This window comes from Alosa alosa, chromosome 14, assembly GCF_017589495.1.
Source record: "Alosa alosa isolate M-15738 ecotype Scorff River chromosome 14, AALO_Geno_1.1, whole genome shotgun sequence".
In the NCBI taxonomy this organism is placed as follows: Eukaryota; Metazoa; Chordata; class Actinopteri; order Clupeiformes; family Clupeidae; genus Alosa; species Alosa alosa.
The window spans coordinates 23,163,111-23,177,557 of NC_063202.1; the positions used below are offsets into that span (position 1 = coordinate 23,163,111).

Here is a 14,447-nt window from a genome sequence, read left to right on the forward strand (position 1 = left end):
CTGAGGTCTGTAAACATATTTATGTAACTTGGTTCACTTCAGTGGGAATACTGACAAGGGTCACATATAAAACCGTAGCAAAGACATGTGAGCAAGACCAGCTTGCTCACCACACATATACTGTCAGATGCAACCACAGGTCAAATAAAAAATAAATAAAGCTGTAGAAGTTATAATTTCATACAATCACTCCAGCCTTTTATCCTTGAGCAAATATCCATCACAGTTCAGCTGTCACAATAAACAAACTATAGACACTCATACAACCTCCCCATGCAGGTCAATAAATAATGTTTCACAGTTGTACCACCCAACATAAAAGTAAAATCGTGCCAGTAGTTTGCAGTCTTAACCAGTCAACAATCCAAAATAGAACGAGTGCTTCTTTAGAACTGTGAAGCTTAACGTTCTGCTAACAGCATGACCCTGCTGGATCAACCTTGAGTGAGCACTTTAGATTAGTGTAATAGCCTACAAGGAAGCTCTTGCCTAGAAATTGCATGCCTAAATCAATTCTCACCTCCGCACATTTAACTTTCCATACACAATTACACAACAGTGTAAAATACTTAAATTGACCCGTAATCCAAAATCAGCGAATTTAGGCAGCAACCATTATAGTGACTTACTAATGACATTCACATAGTTGCCATTTTACCCACAATGGCCCAATAAAAAAAAAAAAAAAAAAATGTCCCTTCTCAGGGAGTGTGCAAAACAACAAAACAGCTGTGCAAAATAAAATGTAAAGTAATATGTGCACGATAACCTAGATAGTGAAAATACTGACACTGCCCATTTACTGTATAGTCTAAGCATAGGGTAACTAGACCTAGCCCTACATCTAAATTCTAGAACCATAAATTGTGCTCCTGGATGGTTGGGCTGGCCGAAGAGTAGAGTTTCTGTTTAATGAGCCGGTACTCTGGTCGAAGGCGGAGCATCTTGTCGGTCCCGAAGAGATTCCTGAGGGGTGGCCAGCCGTCCTGGTCCGGTCGAAGCACGACAGAGAGCTCGAAGGTCGGAGTGAGGTGATCCATGGGGACGACGTTGCCAAGTTTCTGGAGTGCGCCGTTGGTCTCCAAGAACAGGTGAATTAGTGCGCCCCGGAGCCCGCACGGTTCATCGGTGGAGGCAGCGAGGATGTCTCGCGCAATATATGAGATCATTCGGCGCGGAAGCAACAGCTCTCGGCACCCGAGACTGGACGTCTTGGCATCGGACAAACATCTCTCAATCCGATGGACCAGATCTAGCTGGATGCTCCGCTCTTCCCTCTCCTCTTCCAAACTGCACTCCGATCCAAGACCTGCGCAACAAAGAGAACGATTAGTCATGGTTTCATGTTAAGACTGGTGACGTTTTTATTCTGAGCACATTAAGCAAATGACCTCCAATCTCCCCGGGAAACGAACACAATCAGCCCCTTTCTAGGTCCATGTGCTTGGTCATGGGACGCACTGAACAACTATTGGGATTAACCTTTGTTACAGTAGGCTAACGAAAATGGGACTGGGTTACTGACATACTCCTGAAATGTTACATCAGATAACTCAAATGACTACATTTAGGCTAGTCTATTCAATTCCAACATAACTCGACTTTTTTATAGGCTATTCCTAAGAGCTGAGCTAACGTCGAAAATGGAATATGGATATGACAGACTATGCCTACTTACTCGAGGAACTAATTGCTTTCTTAAGTCCATCGCAGGTTCTCAGGCGGTCTTTGTCCATTGTGAACCGAAACGCAAACTTTCTTAGAAACTCCCCAACGCTTTCTTCTTCCATCCCGACGGACAGTCCTGTTCCGAGCACAAGAGCGGGGGTATAGACCATTTTTCTTTGAAATTCTCCGATACTTCGCCCACCTTAGACACAGGTCGTAGGGTTATGTTATCCATGTATGTTTGTGAGTAGAGCTTGAATGCAACGGGTACAGGTTCTGTGTCGCATTTATAGGCTTCGCTCCTGTAATCGGCTATTGCATCAGCTTGTAACTCACGCGTGTGGGACGGACTACCGTCACTATGGGAACACAGCTGCTACTGTGCATAAGCAACACCCTTGCGCGGTGAAGTCAGCTGGCTGATAGTCTCGTGCAATCATCAGTCGTCTTGCATTGCACGATTTCGGCCCTGGGTTAGGAATGAGGGGCTAGCGAGAAAACCAGAGTTAACTGATTTATGCCCGTCTGTTAATGGCTTTTGTGCTGACACAAAGACAGCTTCTTCCCCCAAGCAGTCACTCTGTTGAACCACTCAGTAACAGCCCCCACCCTTACACTGAATCAACACTGAATCAGTCCACACTGTTCTGCGCATCTACCTCATGTGTACTTCAACCCAGTTACAATAGTGTTATTAATACATTATCATTGCACTGAACTGGCTTGCACTATATTTATATTTAATCTTAAACCTCAGTCTATAGGCTACTGATATTGCACTATTCCCACCCTTTTTCAGCTGTATAGGCTATTGCATCTTGCCCGTGCCTGTCAACGACTTGGCAACCTTGACAGGGACAACAAGGAGGCAGACACATATCAATAAAGCTGATTCTGATAATGTTGGCTGGTCAAGGCCTAATGCCGTCAGAAGACCCACATAAATTTGAGGCGTTCAATCTGCATGTCATTCGCCCAGAATGTGTCCTAAAATTCCTGTGTTTTATGTACAGTGAACTTCATTGAATGAGTAGCCTTATTGACTTAATTGCCTTTAGTCATATAAATCTGAATAGGCTACCTAGGCCTAAGTTACCAGTAGCCTACTTAAATCAAATATTTGTGTTAGCTTAAATTGATTGAGTGAATAGGTAAGGAGAAGAAATGGGAGGCGATTAGGCTAGTTTCCTCTAATGTTTTCAGTTAGTTTGACCCTTTGGGTTTATACTGTTCATTATCATTTACTTCACATCTTTTTGTCTAGGCTAATAGCAGCTAGGCTATAACCATGGGCTACCTGGTATGAGAGCTCTGACAAGTAACCTACACTATCTATGACTATTGGGCGGTAGTAGTGTAGTGGGGGCGGTAGTAGTGTAGTGGTTAACGAGCTGGGTTAGCGTGCAGTAGCCTGAAAGTTGTCGGTTCAATTCCCGGCTTCCACCGTTGTGCCCTTGAGCAAGGCACTTAACCCCAAATTGCTCCGGGGACAATGTGATCCCTTGTAATATAGCTGACATATGTAAGTCACTTTGGTCAAGAAGTGTCTGCTAAATGTAATGTAATGTAATCTACACTAAGAAGAAACTGGAGTGGATTGTCACCACAGCCTTCAATACAATTGTGACTTTCCCTCAGCCTACTGTAGGCAGTAATGGATAACTGAACAGGCCTACAGGGGCCCAGGTCAAAGGACCCAAGGGCTCAGGGGGCCCTGAAGCCCAAGCCTCTGTGTGAAGTCGCTACTCTTCTCCACTCCAGATATCTGAATGGGCCCCCTCAATAACACAGGCTATGTTATGTGATATGTCTGAATAGGCCCCCTCTATCATATACAATGGGTTATGTTATTCACCCCTGATATCTGAATGGGGCCCCTCAGTCAAATAACACAGCTTACGCTATGCAATAATCATGCTTTCTAATTGGCATCTTTTTTTTAATATGCCTTGAATCTTTTGATGGTTATTTGTATGTCTCAATCGCCTTTGGTTAAAAGGCATCAACCAAATGTAATGTAATGTAATCTGTCCATTTCTTTCCACAAAACTTGCCAGATGTCATTAAGGGGCTATTTTTCAAAACATATTTTTTTTTAAAAAAGCTTTGCTCAGCTATAGCTGAGTTACTCATTTGCTGAGACAGGCAGAGGGAGGGTCTTTTTGCATAATATGCCCAGGGGCCCAGTGGCTCATAATCCTTCCATGACATCCGTGAAAACAAAATACTCAGTGACACTTCCCACCCAACCCACCACTTTTTCCAACATCTGCCCTCTGGAAGGTACTAGGTCCACCCATTTCACCCATTTCAACAACACCTTCTTTTCTGCTATACTCAACACCTCAGCTGGGCCAGGAGCCTAACACACAGACATATCTGTATCCACACTAATCCACACAAAAGCTGTCTACACAAAGAAAACATATAGGCTGCTTTATCTTCACTTAACTGAGTCAAGAGTGTACATGGCCTAAAACAGACTCGTCTGCTTTAAACTCACAGTTAGATAGATAGATAGATAGATAGATAGATAGATAGATAGATAGATAGATACTTTATTGATAGATACTTTATTGATCCCCAGGGGAAATTCAAGTTGTATCTTATATAAGTTGTCCTTGTACCATTCAGTCTAGCAGTCAAGACATCATGAGATCATACATGAGTCACTGTCTAGATAAGGTCTTACGGCCAGTAAGAGAGCAGAAGCCTACCACCCCAGCGCCCCTCCTCCCAGCCCCAGGTAAACTTCCTTCCACACCACACCTTATGACTAGCTACAAACAGGAAGTCTGGACGCCTTTCTACCAACGCAGATGAGTTACTCAGTAACTTCGGGAATTTTCCCGAGTGACCTCACCCAGCACGCTCTCTCTCTCTCTCTCTCTCTCTCTCTCTCTCTCTCTCTCTCTCTTTCAAGTGTTTCATGGTAAAGCAGACATATGTGGTTTAGTGGCAAGGTTGACGAAGTGATTACAGGTTTAGTTGCTTCTGTGGAATCATATAGAGGAAGTAGGCTATACAGCATGGCACCACACTTAGTCACACCATTTCTGTTCCTATTTGTGACGATTAGGAGTAGTGTTGGCTCTTTGACTTTTTTTTCTGTGTGTGTGTGTGGGGCGGGAGTGTGTGTGTGGGGGGTGGGTGGTCTTATCTAGATAAGGCCTTACGACCTTGGGACCTTATGACTTTGGGATCCCATTAATTTTACTGATAAATAAATTGCTGACGTTGAGAGTCTGAAATTGTAATATTGATGAGTTTGACTTGTTGCTGAAATACTTTAAGATCTCTTTAATACGTGTCATTTCACTATAATCCTTTAAGATCTCTTTAATACTTATTGTATGCACTTACATTTATACTCTGGGTTTGTTATTATGTAATGTTTGTATTGTTATATTATTATTTAATTCCCTAATGCAGTATATAATTACTTTATTTGTTATTATGCATGGTGGCATGTTCCATCTTTACTGACATGTCTTGGCATCTGCGGGAATCCGGTTGATCTGGAGCATGACTGAAATCTGTTTTGAACATGCATCTAATCCATCACTGTCACAGATTAACCTGATAGGCAGGTTTCACCATCAGTCAGGTGAGTGTGTTCGTGATGCTAATCAGGTGAGTGTGTTTGGGACGCTAGTCAGGTGAATGTGTTCTAGTGTGTTCTTGGACTGTGTGTGACTTAGGGATCTGAGTCACGAGGCTCATTAGCATTATTCAATTATTATTATTTAACATAATATTGAACTACTTACAGTACATATAAAGGTAAATATGACTGATATTTAGCAGACACTTTTATATAAACTATCTTCAAACTTCACTGATAACAGTCTTTAACATGCTCAATGATTTTCTGATGCAACCACAGCCCAGTGCTGAATCATGTTCAGTATCATGTGATCTCTCTCTCTCTTCATCTCTGTGTGTGTGTGTGTGTGTGTGTTGTTGTTGTTACTCTGTAGAGCTTATTAGAATATGTTTATGGTATTGTTATTATTCTGTTAAATTCTATTTAGTTAATTCTATTTTAGATACCAATTTTGTTTCTTGAATTATTTATGCTATATGACTTTACTTTTTTAAACTGTAATGTACCATAATGTAATTGGTGTCATTGGAAATTGCTTTGGACAAAAGTGTCTGTTAAGAACTATTAACAAACATACACTTATGTATGTATGTGTGTGTGTGTGTGTGTGTATGTGTGACAGAGAGAGAGAGAAAGAGAGAGAGAGAGTCTTTTGTAGATTTTTTGGACTGTGATACCTGCTTTATGCTACGTGCATATCGGAACAGCCTCTAAACATGATCACTTGAGAGGATATAAACACAATTCAGACATACAGCAATGCTGGACCTTTAGAATTATCTGAATCCTGCAGAGTAGGCAAAACAGCCTTCAGCCCTCTACTTTTTATGAATGTAGATGCTGGGCTTCCCAAGGAGTTTGAGCATTTCCTTTTAGGTCTGGTTTATAACATCATAGTCTGTCATGAAAAGCCTTGGAGCAAAGAGCTGTCACAAATAGAGATTAGGCTGAATTATCCAGAACCTTTATTAGTCACACGTGATCAAAGGGTACTTTTCAGGTTCTTCTCTGCACTCAAATCGAGACAATCGGGGCTTTTATTGGTCTTACCTAAACTGAAACATCTGTAAACATGAATTGGGCACAATCCTGATATTTGAATTTAACAGCCAATCAAATTACACCACCTCCCTTCATGCTCCTAAAGGAACATGACCATTGCCTAGAACAGTACATCCAATACAGTATGTGTTTTGTCTGTGTGTTTTTCATGACTTCACCTTACACAGACACCAGCTTTTTTTTTTGAATGCACGCACAGATCGGACATGAGGTCACTGAGGAGGACAAATGTGGTAAATTAGATAAGGGTCAGATGCAGGCCTGACCGCTCTTGCAAAATATAGACTCTATTATAGAGTGAGAGATAGCCTAGCAGAGCACAGATCAGCTAATGTGCAATATGTCCCGATGTAGTAGCACACACATACAGTGACTATGCTTAAAATGCATGTGGATGACATATCTGAAATATACCACTAGAGGGAGCACAACCTGGATGGGTGAAGGAGGAAATGATTCAAATAAAGTTACTTAGAACTTTTAGTGTCATAAAAAAAAAGCTTATCAATGTTGCCTCCACAAGTCCAATGAAATGGTGTATCTAGATCAATTGAGTAACCTTTGAGTAAACAAAATGTCTACTTTTATTTAAAGAACTTTAACCATAGTCCCCTATCTCCTATCATAGTCTGGCTTACAAACAGCGCCATATCAGTAGGGGAGAACAGGGTAAAATGAGCATATAAGATGAGCCACCCCTTTTTCTAGAAACTGTAAACAAATGTTATCATGTGACCGAATTTTAAGGAAGAGGGGATCATTCTTTACAATATGTGGAATAGTACAGCACATGGCAAATGTGGTAAAAAAATATATATGTGTAAAAATATGATTTTTTGCCCTCCAAGTGGATTTCATTTATGTCCAGAGTGAATTATGAATGTTACCTTAGCTTGTTGCGAGAAGCATTTTCTTTCAAAATGGTGGTTGTGGGGTAAGATGAGCCGCCAGGGTGGGGGTAAATTGAGCCAGCTAACTACGGTAGTTCTTGTATTGCATCTGTAAGATTTTGCCTTTATTTTGTGACCTCGTTCTTTATGGTTCCTCAGTGTTACTAAGAGTTAAAGAGACTAGGCAGCAAATGAATTAGACTTATTTAAGTGAATTAAATGGGCAAATTTAAAGGTAAACAGGCAACAAAAAAAATGTTATAGGCCTAAACATGTCTTGGAAAAAATTCAGTTGAATCTATTTGGCACATTCACAGTTAAATGTTGGTGTTTGTTACTGTTGGTAGAAATTAAATTATTGTTTGAAGAAAATAATAATATTTTACATGAAATCTTGTGTTGGCTTAACTTACCCCACAGATGGGGTAAGTTGAGCCACAAGACCAACTTTGTTGTAGAGAGCATATCTCTTTACCCGTATAAGATATCTAAGATTTGTTGATTACAGAAGTAGTAGGACACTTTGAAATTTTGTTTGGTGTGAAGATTACAAAACAAAACCTCAAAATCAGAATGATGAAGAATGTAAAAAATGGCTCATCTTACCCCACTCTCCCCTATGTAATACTGAAGCCCTGAACAACCAAAGAGTTTTCACTTCCCCTGAGGTTTATTTTTAGGAAAGACACAGGAAGTAGATATGGCTGGAAAAAGCTTTTAAAGGACTGCATGGAAAGAGCATGAAAATAAAGAAAAGCAGAGAGATAAAGAGAAGAAGGAGAGGAGGATGATGTGGGAGCTGTTTATTCTGTGCTAGAATTCTCACAGAATAGAGTTATAGAGTTCTCCTCAGGCTCGGCGCGGAGACTGTGTGGCATGTCCGGCGTCAGCGTCTTGCTGCTGTCGCCACTGATCATGAGGCTGATGGTGCTCATTGGGCCGCCGGGCAGCGGCGCCGTCCCATTGGCCACCTGAGAGCCTATCTCCTCCGTGGGCCTGCGTGCATCCTTGGCGGGCGGCTCCATGGGAAACTCCTCCCTGTCCTGCTGCTGCAGGTGCCTCAGGATCTCCGTGGACAGGAAGTGATCCTCACCAGCGTGTGCGTCTACAGGAAACAGAATCATTATGAGCATGTGTCTACAGGAAACAGAACCATTATGATCATTTGTCTACAGCAAACAGAATCATTAGGCTCATTCCACTTCATGCAGTACTGGCTGAATGTGCACAATGTCGAATGAGCCTATTGTGAGAGGTCTAACGTAATGAACTACCTTACAGTAAACTTTTGATTGATCAGCACACACTCTGTGTCTCACCATCCAGCAGGATGAGTCGGTAGCGGTTGCGGCACTCCAGTGAGCTGTCTAGAATGCTTTGCAGGGTTCTGTAGAAGAGCAGGACCTGCTGCCGGCGCTCAGAGAGCCCAAAGGCTGCGGTGCTCTCCTGAGACATCTGGTACATCGTCATCAGAGGGGTGGCCGACTCCAGGATGCAGTTGTAAACCTACACACACACACACACAAACACATGCAGGAGAATGAGAGAGACTGTGTGTTGTGTGTGCAGTGTTTCTTATACATTGACTTATTTGTGGCGGCCCACCACACAATGATTTTCCTGGTTGTACTAAATTGTGCTTAAATCTGGTTAAAATCATAACGACACTTCACTAATGTGTTAAAAACTGTTGCATTCAAGTTAATAGTTAATTCTGCAAACCTACAACCACAAATAGAATTTAATTCTGTAGGACACACTGGTGTGTGTGTGTGTGTGTGTGTGTGTGTGTGTGTGTGTGTGTGTGTGTGTGTGTGTGTGTGTGTGTGTGTGCGTGTGTGTGCACGCGCAGAGCGGTGACACCCATACAGTAGTGAAATTACACACACAGGACAGTGTGTGTGCATGCCTGTGTGTTTTGGGGGAATGCCGTGGAAAACCCCTGAAGTTCCACAGCACACCAGTTCAAATTTATCTGCATCTGATTAACATAGCCTCCATCCAGTGCTTCAAAAGAGCACCAGTCAGCATGGCGTCTCTAAGGGAGAGTAAGTTTGTCTTGACAAAATAACAGCACACATGATGCTTGCGCACACAGAGAGAGAGAGAGAGACAAACACCTGCGTATGTCTTCTGCATACAAACACATGCTGTTCTTCAGGTGGCCCTGGTAGAAAGACCACGTTACATGCTATTGTTAAAAATGGTTTTCAACACACACACACCACACACACACACACACACACACACACACACACAGATACCGTACATACACACTATTTATATTCCATAGAAATGAACAAAGAGCTCATTCTTACCTGCCCGTTTGCATCCACGACGCTGTATACACTGTTCTTGTAAACTCTGTTTCGCACCCCGGCACGGTCCATCTCCACAGTAGGCAGGCTCTCACGGAATTGGACGCGGGGGTCGTCATCCTCGAGGTGTGCGCTGACTGAGGCATTGAGGGGCAACAGGATGTGCAGACGGGACGCCCACGGCCCTGTCAGAGCACCCTCAGCTGCATGGCCAAGCTGCTTGTTATACTGTTCCACTCGGGCATCCAGCGCTGTAAACACACGCACACACACAGGATGTATACAAACAAACACACATCAATCATCACAGGCTTGGTTTAAATCTTGAATAAATCAGAATCAATCTATCTATCTATCTATCTATCTATCTTACATAGGTTTATCTATTTAGGTTTAGGTTCACAGGATTAGCCGCCAGTCTGTTTGACATCTGCTGTCCCTGGACTCGTGCTTCTGCTTTTTCAAGTGTCTATGATTTAACTCTAAATTTACACTCTATTCATAGAACACTTGTCACTTTTTCACTCTTTTCACTCAAGACATTTTTACTGTAATCCTTTATCCTTTAACCTTTTTTCCATGGAACACACACTGAATTTGCACTGTGTATGAAATGTGATAAAGTAATAAACTTGTCATCTACTGGCCCTGTTGACTGACAACAGTGCCAACCACATGGTTTTTATAGGGACACACCTATAACAGTAATAGTGCTATAACCTACTGGCCCTGTCGACTAATTTACTCAGTGCCAACCACACATGCTCTTAGAGGGACACATCTATAACCAAGGCTTTGAACCGGTTCACAGAACGAAAACCAAAACCAGAAACTTTTGATGCTTTGCTAGGAACAGAAACAAAACCAGGAACTTTACATTTTTTATGTTCCGGAAAAGAATAATTATCTGAAACTAGATGTACCGCATAGCGGTACAAAATATGACCGCCGCTCAGTCCTGCACATCAATTCCGCGAAAATAAATCATATTAATGAATTTGTCTCCACCTTCTACTCCATCCCCCACTCTTGAAACTTTTGTGTATGCTTGTTTGGAATGTGTGTTTGCAGGCCGCACACAAAGTAGCCTACTGGCGCTGCAAAGGTGAATAGATTTGTAGCACTTTTTGTCAATTTGTAGCATTGTGATAAAACCTTTAAAATCTCTAAACAATCACAAGTAGGCTACATTGTATTTGGGAAAAGCAGAAGGTAGTAGCATAATGTATTTATTTATTTATTATTAAACAAAACAATCCCTGTCAGTTCCATGGAGTTTTCAACAGCTATCAATAAGAGAGGTCTTGTCATGGATTTTTGTGAATGTTTCTTCTTCTACATATGCATAAGTTTAGTCATCTAGTTCATATGATATTCAGCTTTATTGTCAATGCACAAATTAAATACCAGTAGTCTAAAACAAAATGCAGTTTTACCCAGTGGTGCAAATAACTGACATGTCCAAAAGGGCCTTCATGAAATGCGTTGCTAGACTGTTCATACACATTTTAACGAGCCAAGTTGAAGAGCTACTGTCCGTTATTGTTCGTGCAAATAATAGGCTGATTCATGTTCCCTTGCATTTTGCAACTATGAGGTCCATGGTTAGTCGCCAGACCAAGCTCAATCTTTTAAGAAATCGAAAAAGAAATCGCCGGCAGATCAGGCTGAGTTCACCCAGCCTAGTCCATGGTAGGCGCCCGATAGAAATATTGTTTAATTTTGCGATTGAGATATCCACGACTGGCCCCCCCTGGCGTGTTAAGCCCCACTCGGTTTCAGAGCTATTCTAAATGCAAAAATTTATAGAGGGAGTTATGACAAAACCGTGACTGTTAACAAACTATATAAGCTATATAAGGTAGGCCCTATGCTAGGCCTATTACACAACATAAATTGTCACTAGGCTATGCTGGCGACCCAAATAAAATCTCCTTTGGGAAACAATGGCTTACAGCAGGGCTATTCAATTAGTTTGTAATGGGGCCAGTTCATGAAAAGCATCACAACTGAGGGGCCGGAGAAATGTGGCTTGAAATATGAGTAATCACATTAACAGCTGTATATATAATGAAGTACAACAGCAGCAATATGGGTGTTCAAATGTTGTATTTTGTACATGCATAACAACATCATTAGCCGGTTGTTGGTGGCTAATACGGAATGAAATCTGTGATAACAGATAACACTAATAGAATCTGTGCTTTGCACAGTAACTGCTAGGTCCAAGATTTCCAGTGAGTACAAACAGGATTCAAACACTGTTCAGGTGAATTAAATGTGTAATCAGTCGCATATGTAGCTCTTATGACTTATAGGCTTACTTGTTACATTTGATGTTCCCACCATTTAAATGAGATGACCGTGACCTAGCAGTGGGGGCAGGCCAGTCATAATAGCCTAATAATAATAATAATAATAATAATAATAATAATAATAATAACACAGGGGTCCGGGGTGTCTCCCCCGGGATTTTTTTCTTTTCTGGTTCTAATCACACTATTTTAACATGTTTTGAGAGGGACAGGCCCATCTTTTTTCTGACGCACCTCACGTTACCCCATGCATTAAACCAAATGTCACTGCTTGAATAAATGAAAAACATAGCCTACTGAACATAGGCATCGTCATAGTTCACGATGACAATGAAAACGTTTAGCCTACTTGGTTTCTGACAGAAATTACGTTTTGTGCCAACATATTGTAGGAACACAAACCACGGCCTTTATTTGGTGAACGGGGTTGCAAATCATTTCCTTTACTTTCTTTGGTTATTATATAGCCTACGATTCACTTTAACCACAAAACGTTTTGCCGTCGCCACATTTACAAATATGAAATTTAACGTCGTTATCAGTGGCTATCAGTGATACTTTTTGCTTCGAATCGCAATTGAGTGCGCATTTAATGTAACATGCCACATGATTTCCAAGAAGCCTTTATACAGGCTCATTTCTGACTTCACTAGACTATTATTGCATTTGTTTATGTTGTAAGACGAAATGAAGGACATCGGCAATAGCCAGGCTACTATATAGAAATATTTTGAAATTCCCTTTGAGTCCATCTGCTCCAACTTTTCCACCAAGTTTTGCAGAAAATGTGCCAGTGTTTTTTTGCGATATTGTTAGACAGGTCATCTGCTGGAAACATTAGGCCTAGTTTTTGGTCAAAGTTTTCTCCATGGATTCCTGGTCAGAACCCCTATTGGAACAGATTTTGTCCAAAAATCCAATATGGCCGCCGTATTCCAATATGGCACATTTTTACACACTTTTTGCTATGCTATGGGGACATTTCCAGTAAAAACAGTGTCATTTTAGCAAAAAACTGTTCTTTTCTATCAAATACATATTTACAGAGGTTAACTGATGATTTTAAAACCCTAAGTATTTTTTCTAACAATTTTAAATCAAAAATTATAATTTTGTCAGATATTTGTCAGATATCAGAAATCATCAAATTTCCTTCAAACATAAACCTCTTACAGGTTAAATACAGTTCAAACAAATTGGGTACCTTAACTTAAGCAGATTAAAACATATGGCATTTAGACATTTTCCCAAAAACTCAATATAAATTTAACTTAAACTCAACTCAAAAACTCAATATAAATACACCTGCACCATACGCCGGCGACCCGGGTTCGATTCCCGCCCCGTGGTCCTTTCCGGATCCCACCCAGGCTCTCTCTCCCACTCACTTCCTGTCACTCTCCACTATCCTGTCGCATTAAAAGCATAAAAAAGCCCCCAAAAATAAATAAATTCAATGATATCCCCAAAATGTGGGATTTTGGGCCTAAACTATCACAGGAAGGAGAGCACTGGGCTACTCATTCCACCAACGAGTTACCACTGAGGAAAAGAGTCTTGAATTTGACCCCAGTGAGTGGTTGGGGATGTACAGCTGGATCATAGAATTGAGATAGCCGTAAGCAGATCCAGTAAGTGTCCTATAGGCCAAGGTCTATTATAAGGAGTCAAGGTAGAGTAGGAGAGGAGTTACATGTGTCCTCTTTGGCTGATTGAAGACCAGGCGTGCTGCAGCATTCTGAATCATTTGCAATGATCTTACTACACAATCAGGCAGGCCAGCTAACAGTGAAATACAATAGTCCAGTTTGGATATAACCATGGCCTGCACAAGAAGTTGTGTGGACTCTTGTATCAGATAAGGTCTGATCTTCCTAATGTTGTAAAGGACAAGCCAACAACAATTTTGCAATTCAGGCTACATGCTCAAAGAAATTAAGTCGGTCATCAATTATGACACCAAAGTTACGTGCCAGTCTAGTTGGGGTCAGTGAAGAGGAGTCAAGCTGGATGTTAACCTGTTGGGGAATAGCTGTTTTAGCTGGAAACACCAAAAGCTCAGTTTTTGAGAGATGAAGTTGAAGGTGTCGGTCTGTCATCCAGACTGAAATATCAGGCATGCAGAAATGTGATGGGAAACAGTCCTCAGGTGGTAAAGACACGTAAAGCCGTCCGCATAGCAGTGAGTCAAATCCATGGGAGTGAATGGTCTCACCCAAGGAAGTGGTGTAAATAGTGCCCTAATACTGATCCTTAAGGCACACCTGTGGTGAGATCATGATACTTTGATACAAGACACACTGAAAGAACACACTTTAAGGTAGGATTCAAACCAAGATCTTTCCCAGAAATTCCCTGTTCAGACAGTGTAGAAAGGAAAATGTCATGGTTTACAGTATCAAAGGCTGCAGGTAAGTCTAGTAGAATTAATACTGATGACTGAGCAGACTCCTGATTTGAGGTGCTGCTGTTTACGGGTTTGAGTCCGGGCGTGTGCAGGGCTGAACCACGCAGGTTAAACAGTAACAGTAAATGTAAATAGGTTACATTAGCTACTCTCAATGCTTCAGTCACAGACAGAGCAATT

General features: G+C 41.4%; 2 protein-coding genes across 4 annotated transcripts in view; both read right to left on the minus strand.

Moving 5' to 3' along the window:
- Positions 1-5: 5 nt before the first annotated feature.
- Positions 6-1,971, minus strand: si:ch211-39i2.2 (DNA damage-inducible transcript 4-like protein-like). The gene is made up of 2 exons (XM_048262513.1): positions 1,679-1,971; positions 6-1,309 (listed from the first exon to the last, which is right to left on the minus strand). The coding sequence occupies exons 1-2, from the start codon at positions 1,836-1,838 to the stop codon at positions 852-854; spliced, it is 618 nt and encodes a 205-aa protein (XP_048118470.1). The 5' UTR covers positions 1,839-1,971; the 3' UTR covers positions 6-851.
- Positions 1,972-6,223: 4,252 nt separating this feature from the next.
- The window catches only part of sting1 (stimulator of interferon response cGAMP interactor 1), a 35,055-nt gene continuing 26,831 nt past the window's right edge, over positions 6,224-14,447 (minus strand). For all 3 annotated transcript variants that reach the window (XM_048263625.1, XM_048263626.1, XM_048263627.1), the window contains 3 exons: positions 9,546-9,796; positions 8,547-8,733; positions 6,224-8,332 (listed from right to left, as the gene is read on the minus strand). In XM_048263625.1, the coding sequence (XP_048119582.1) occupies positions 8,031-8,332; positions 8,547-8,733; positions 9,546-9,796 (740 nt within the window). In that variant the 3' untranslated portion in view covers positions 6,224-8,030. The remainder of the gene's footprint in view (positions 8,333-8,546; positions 8,734-9,545; positions 9,797-14,447) is intronic.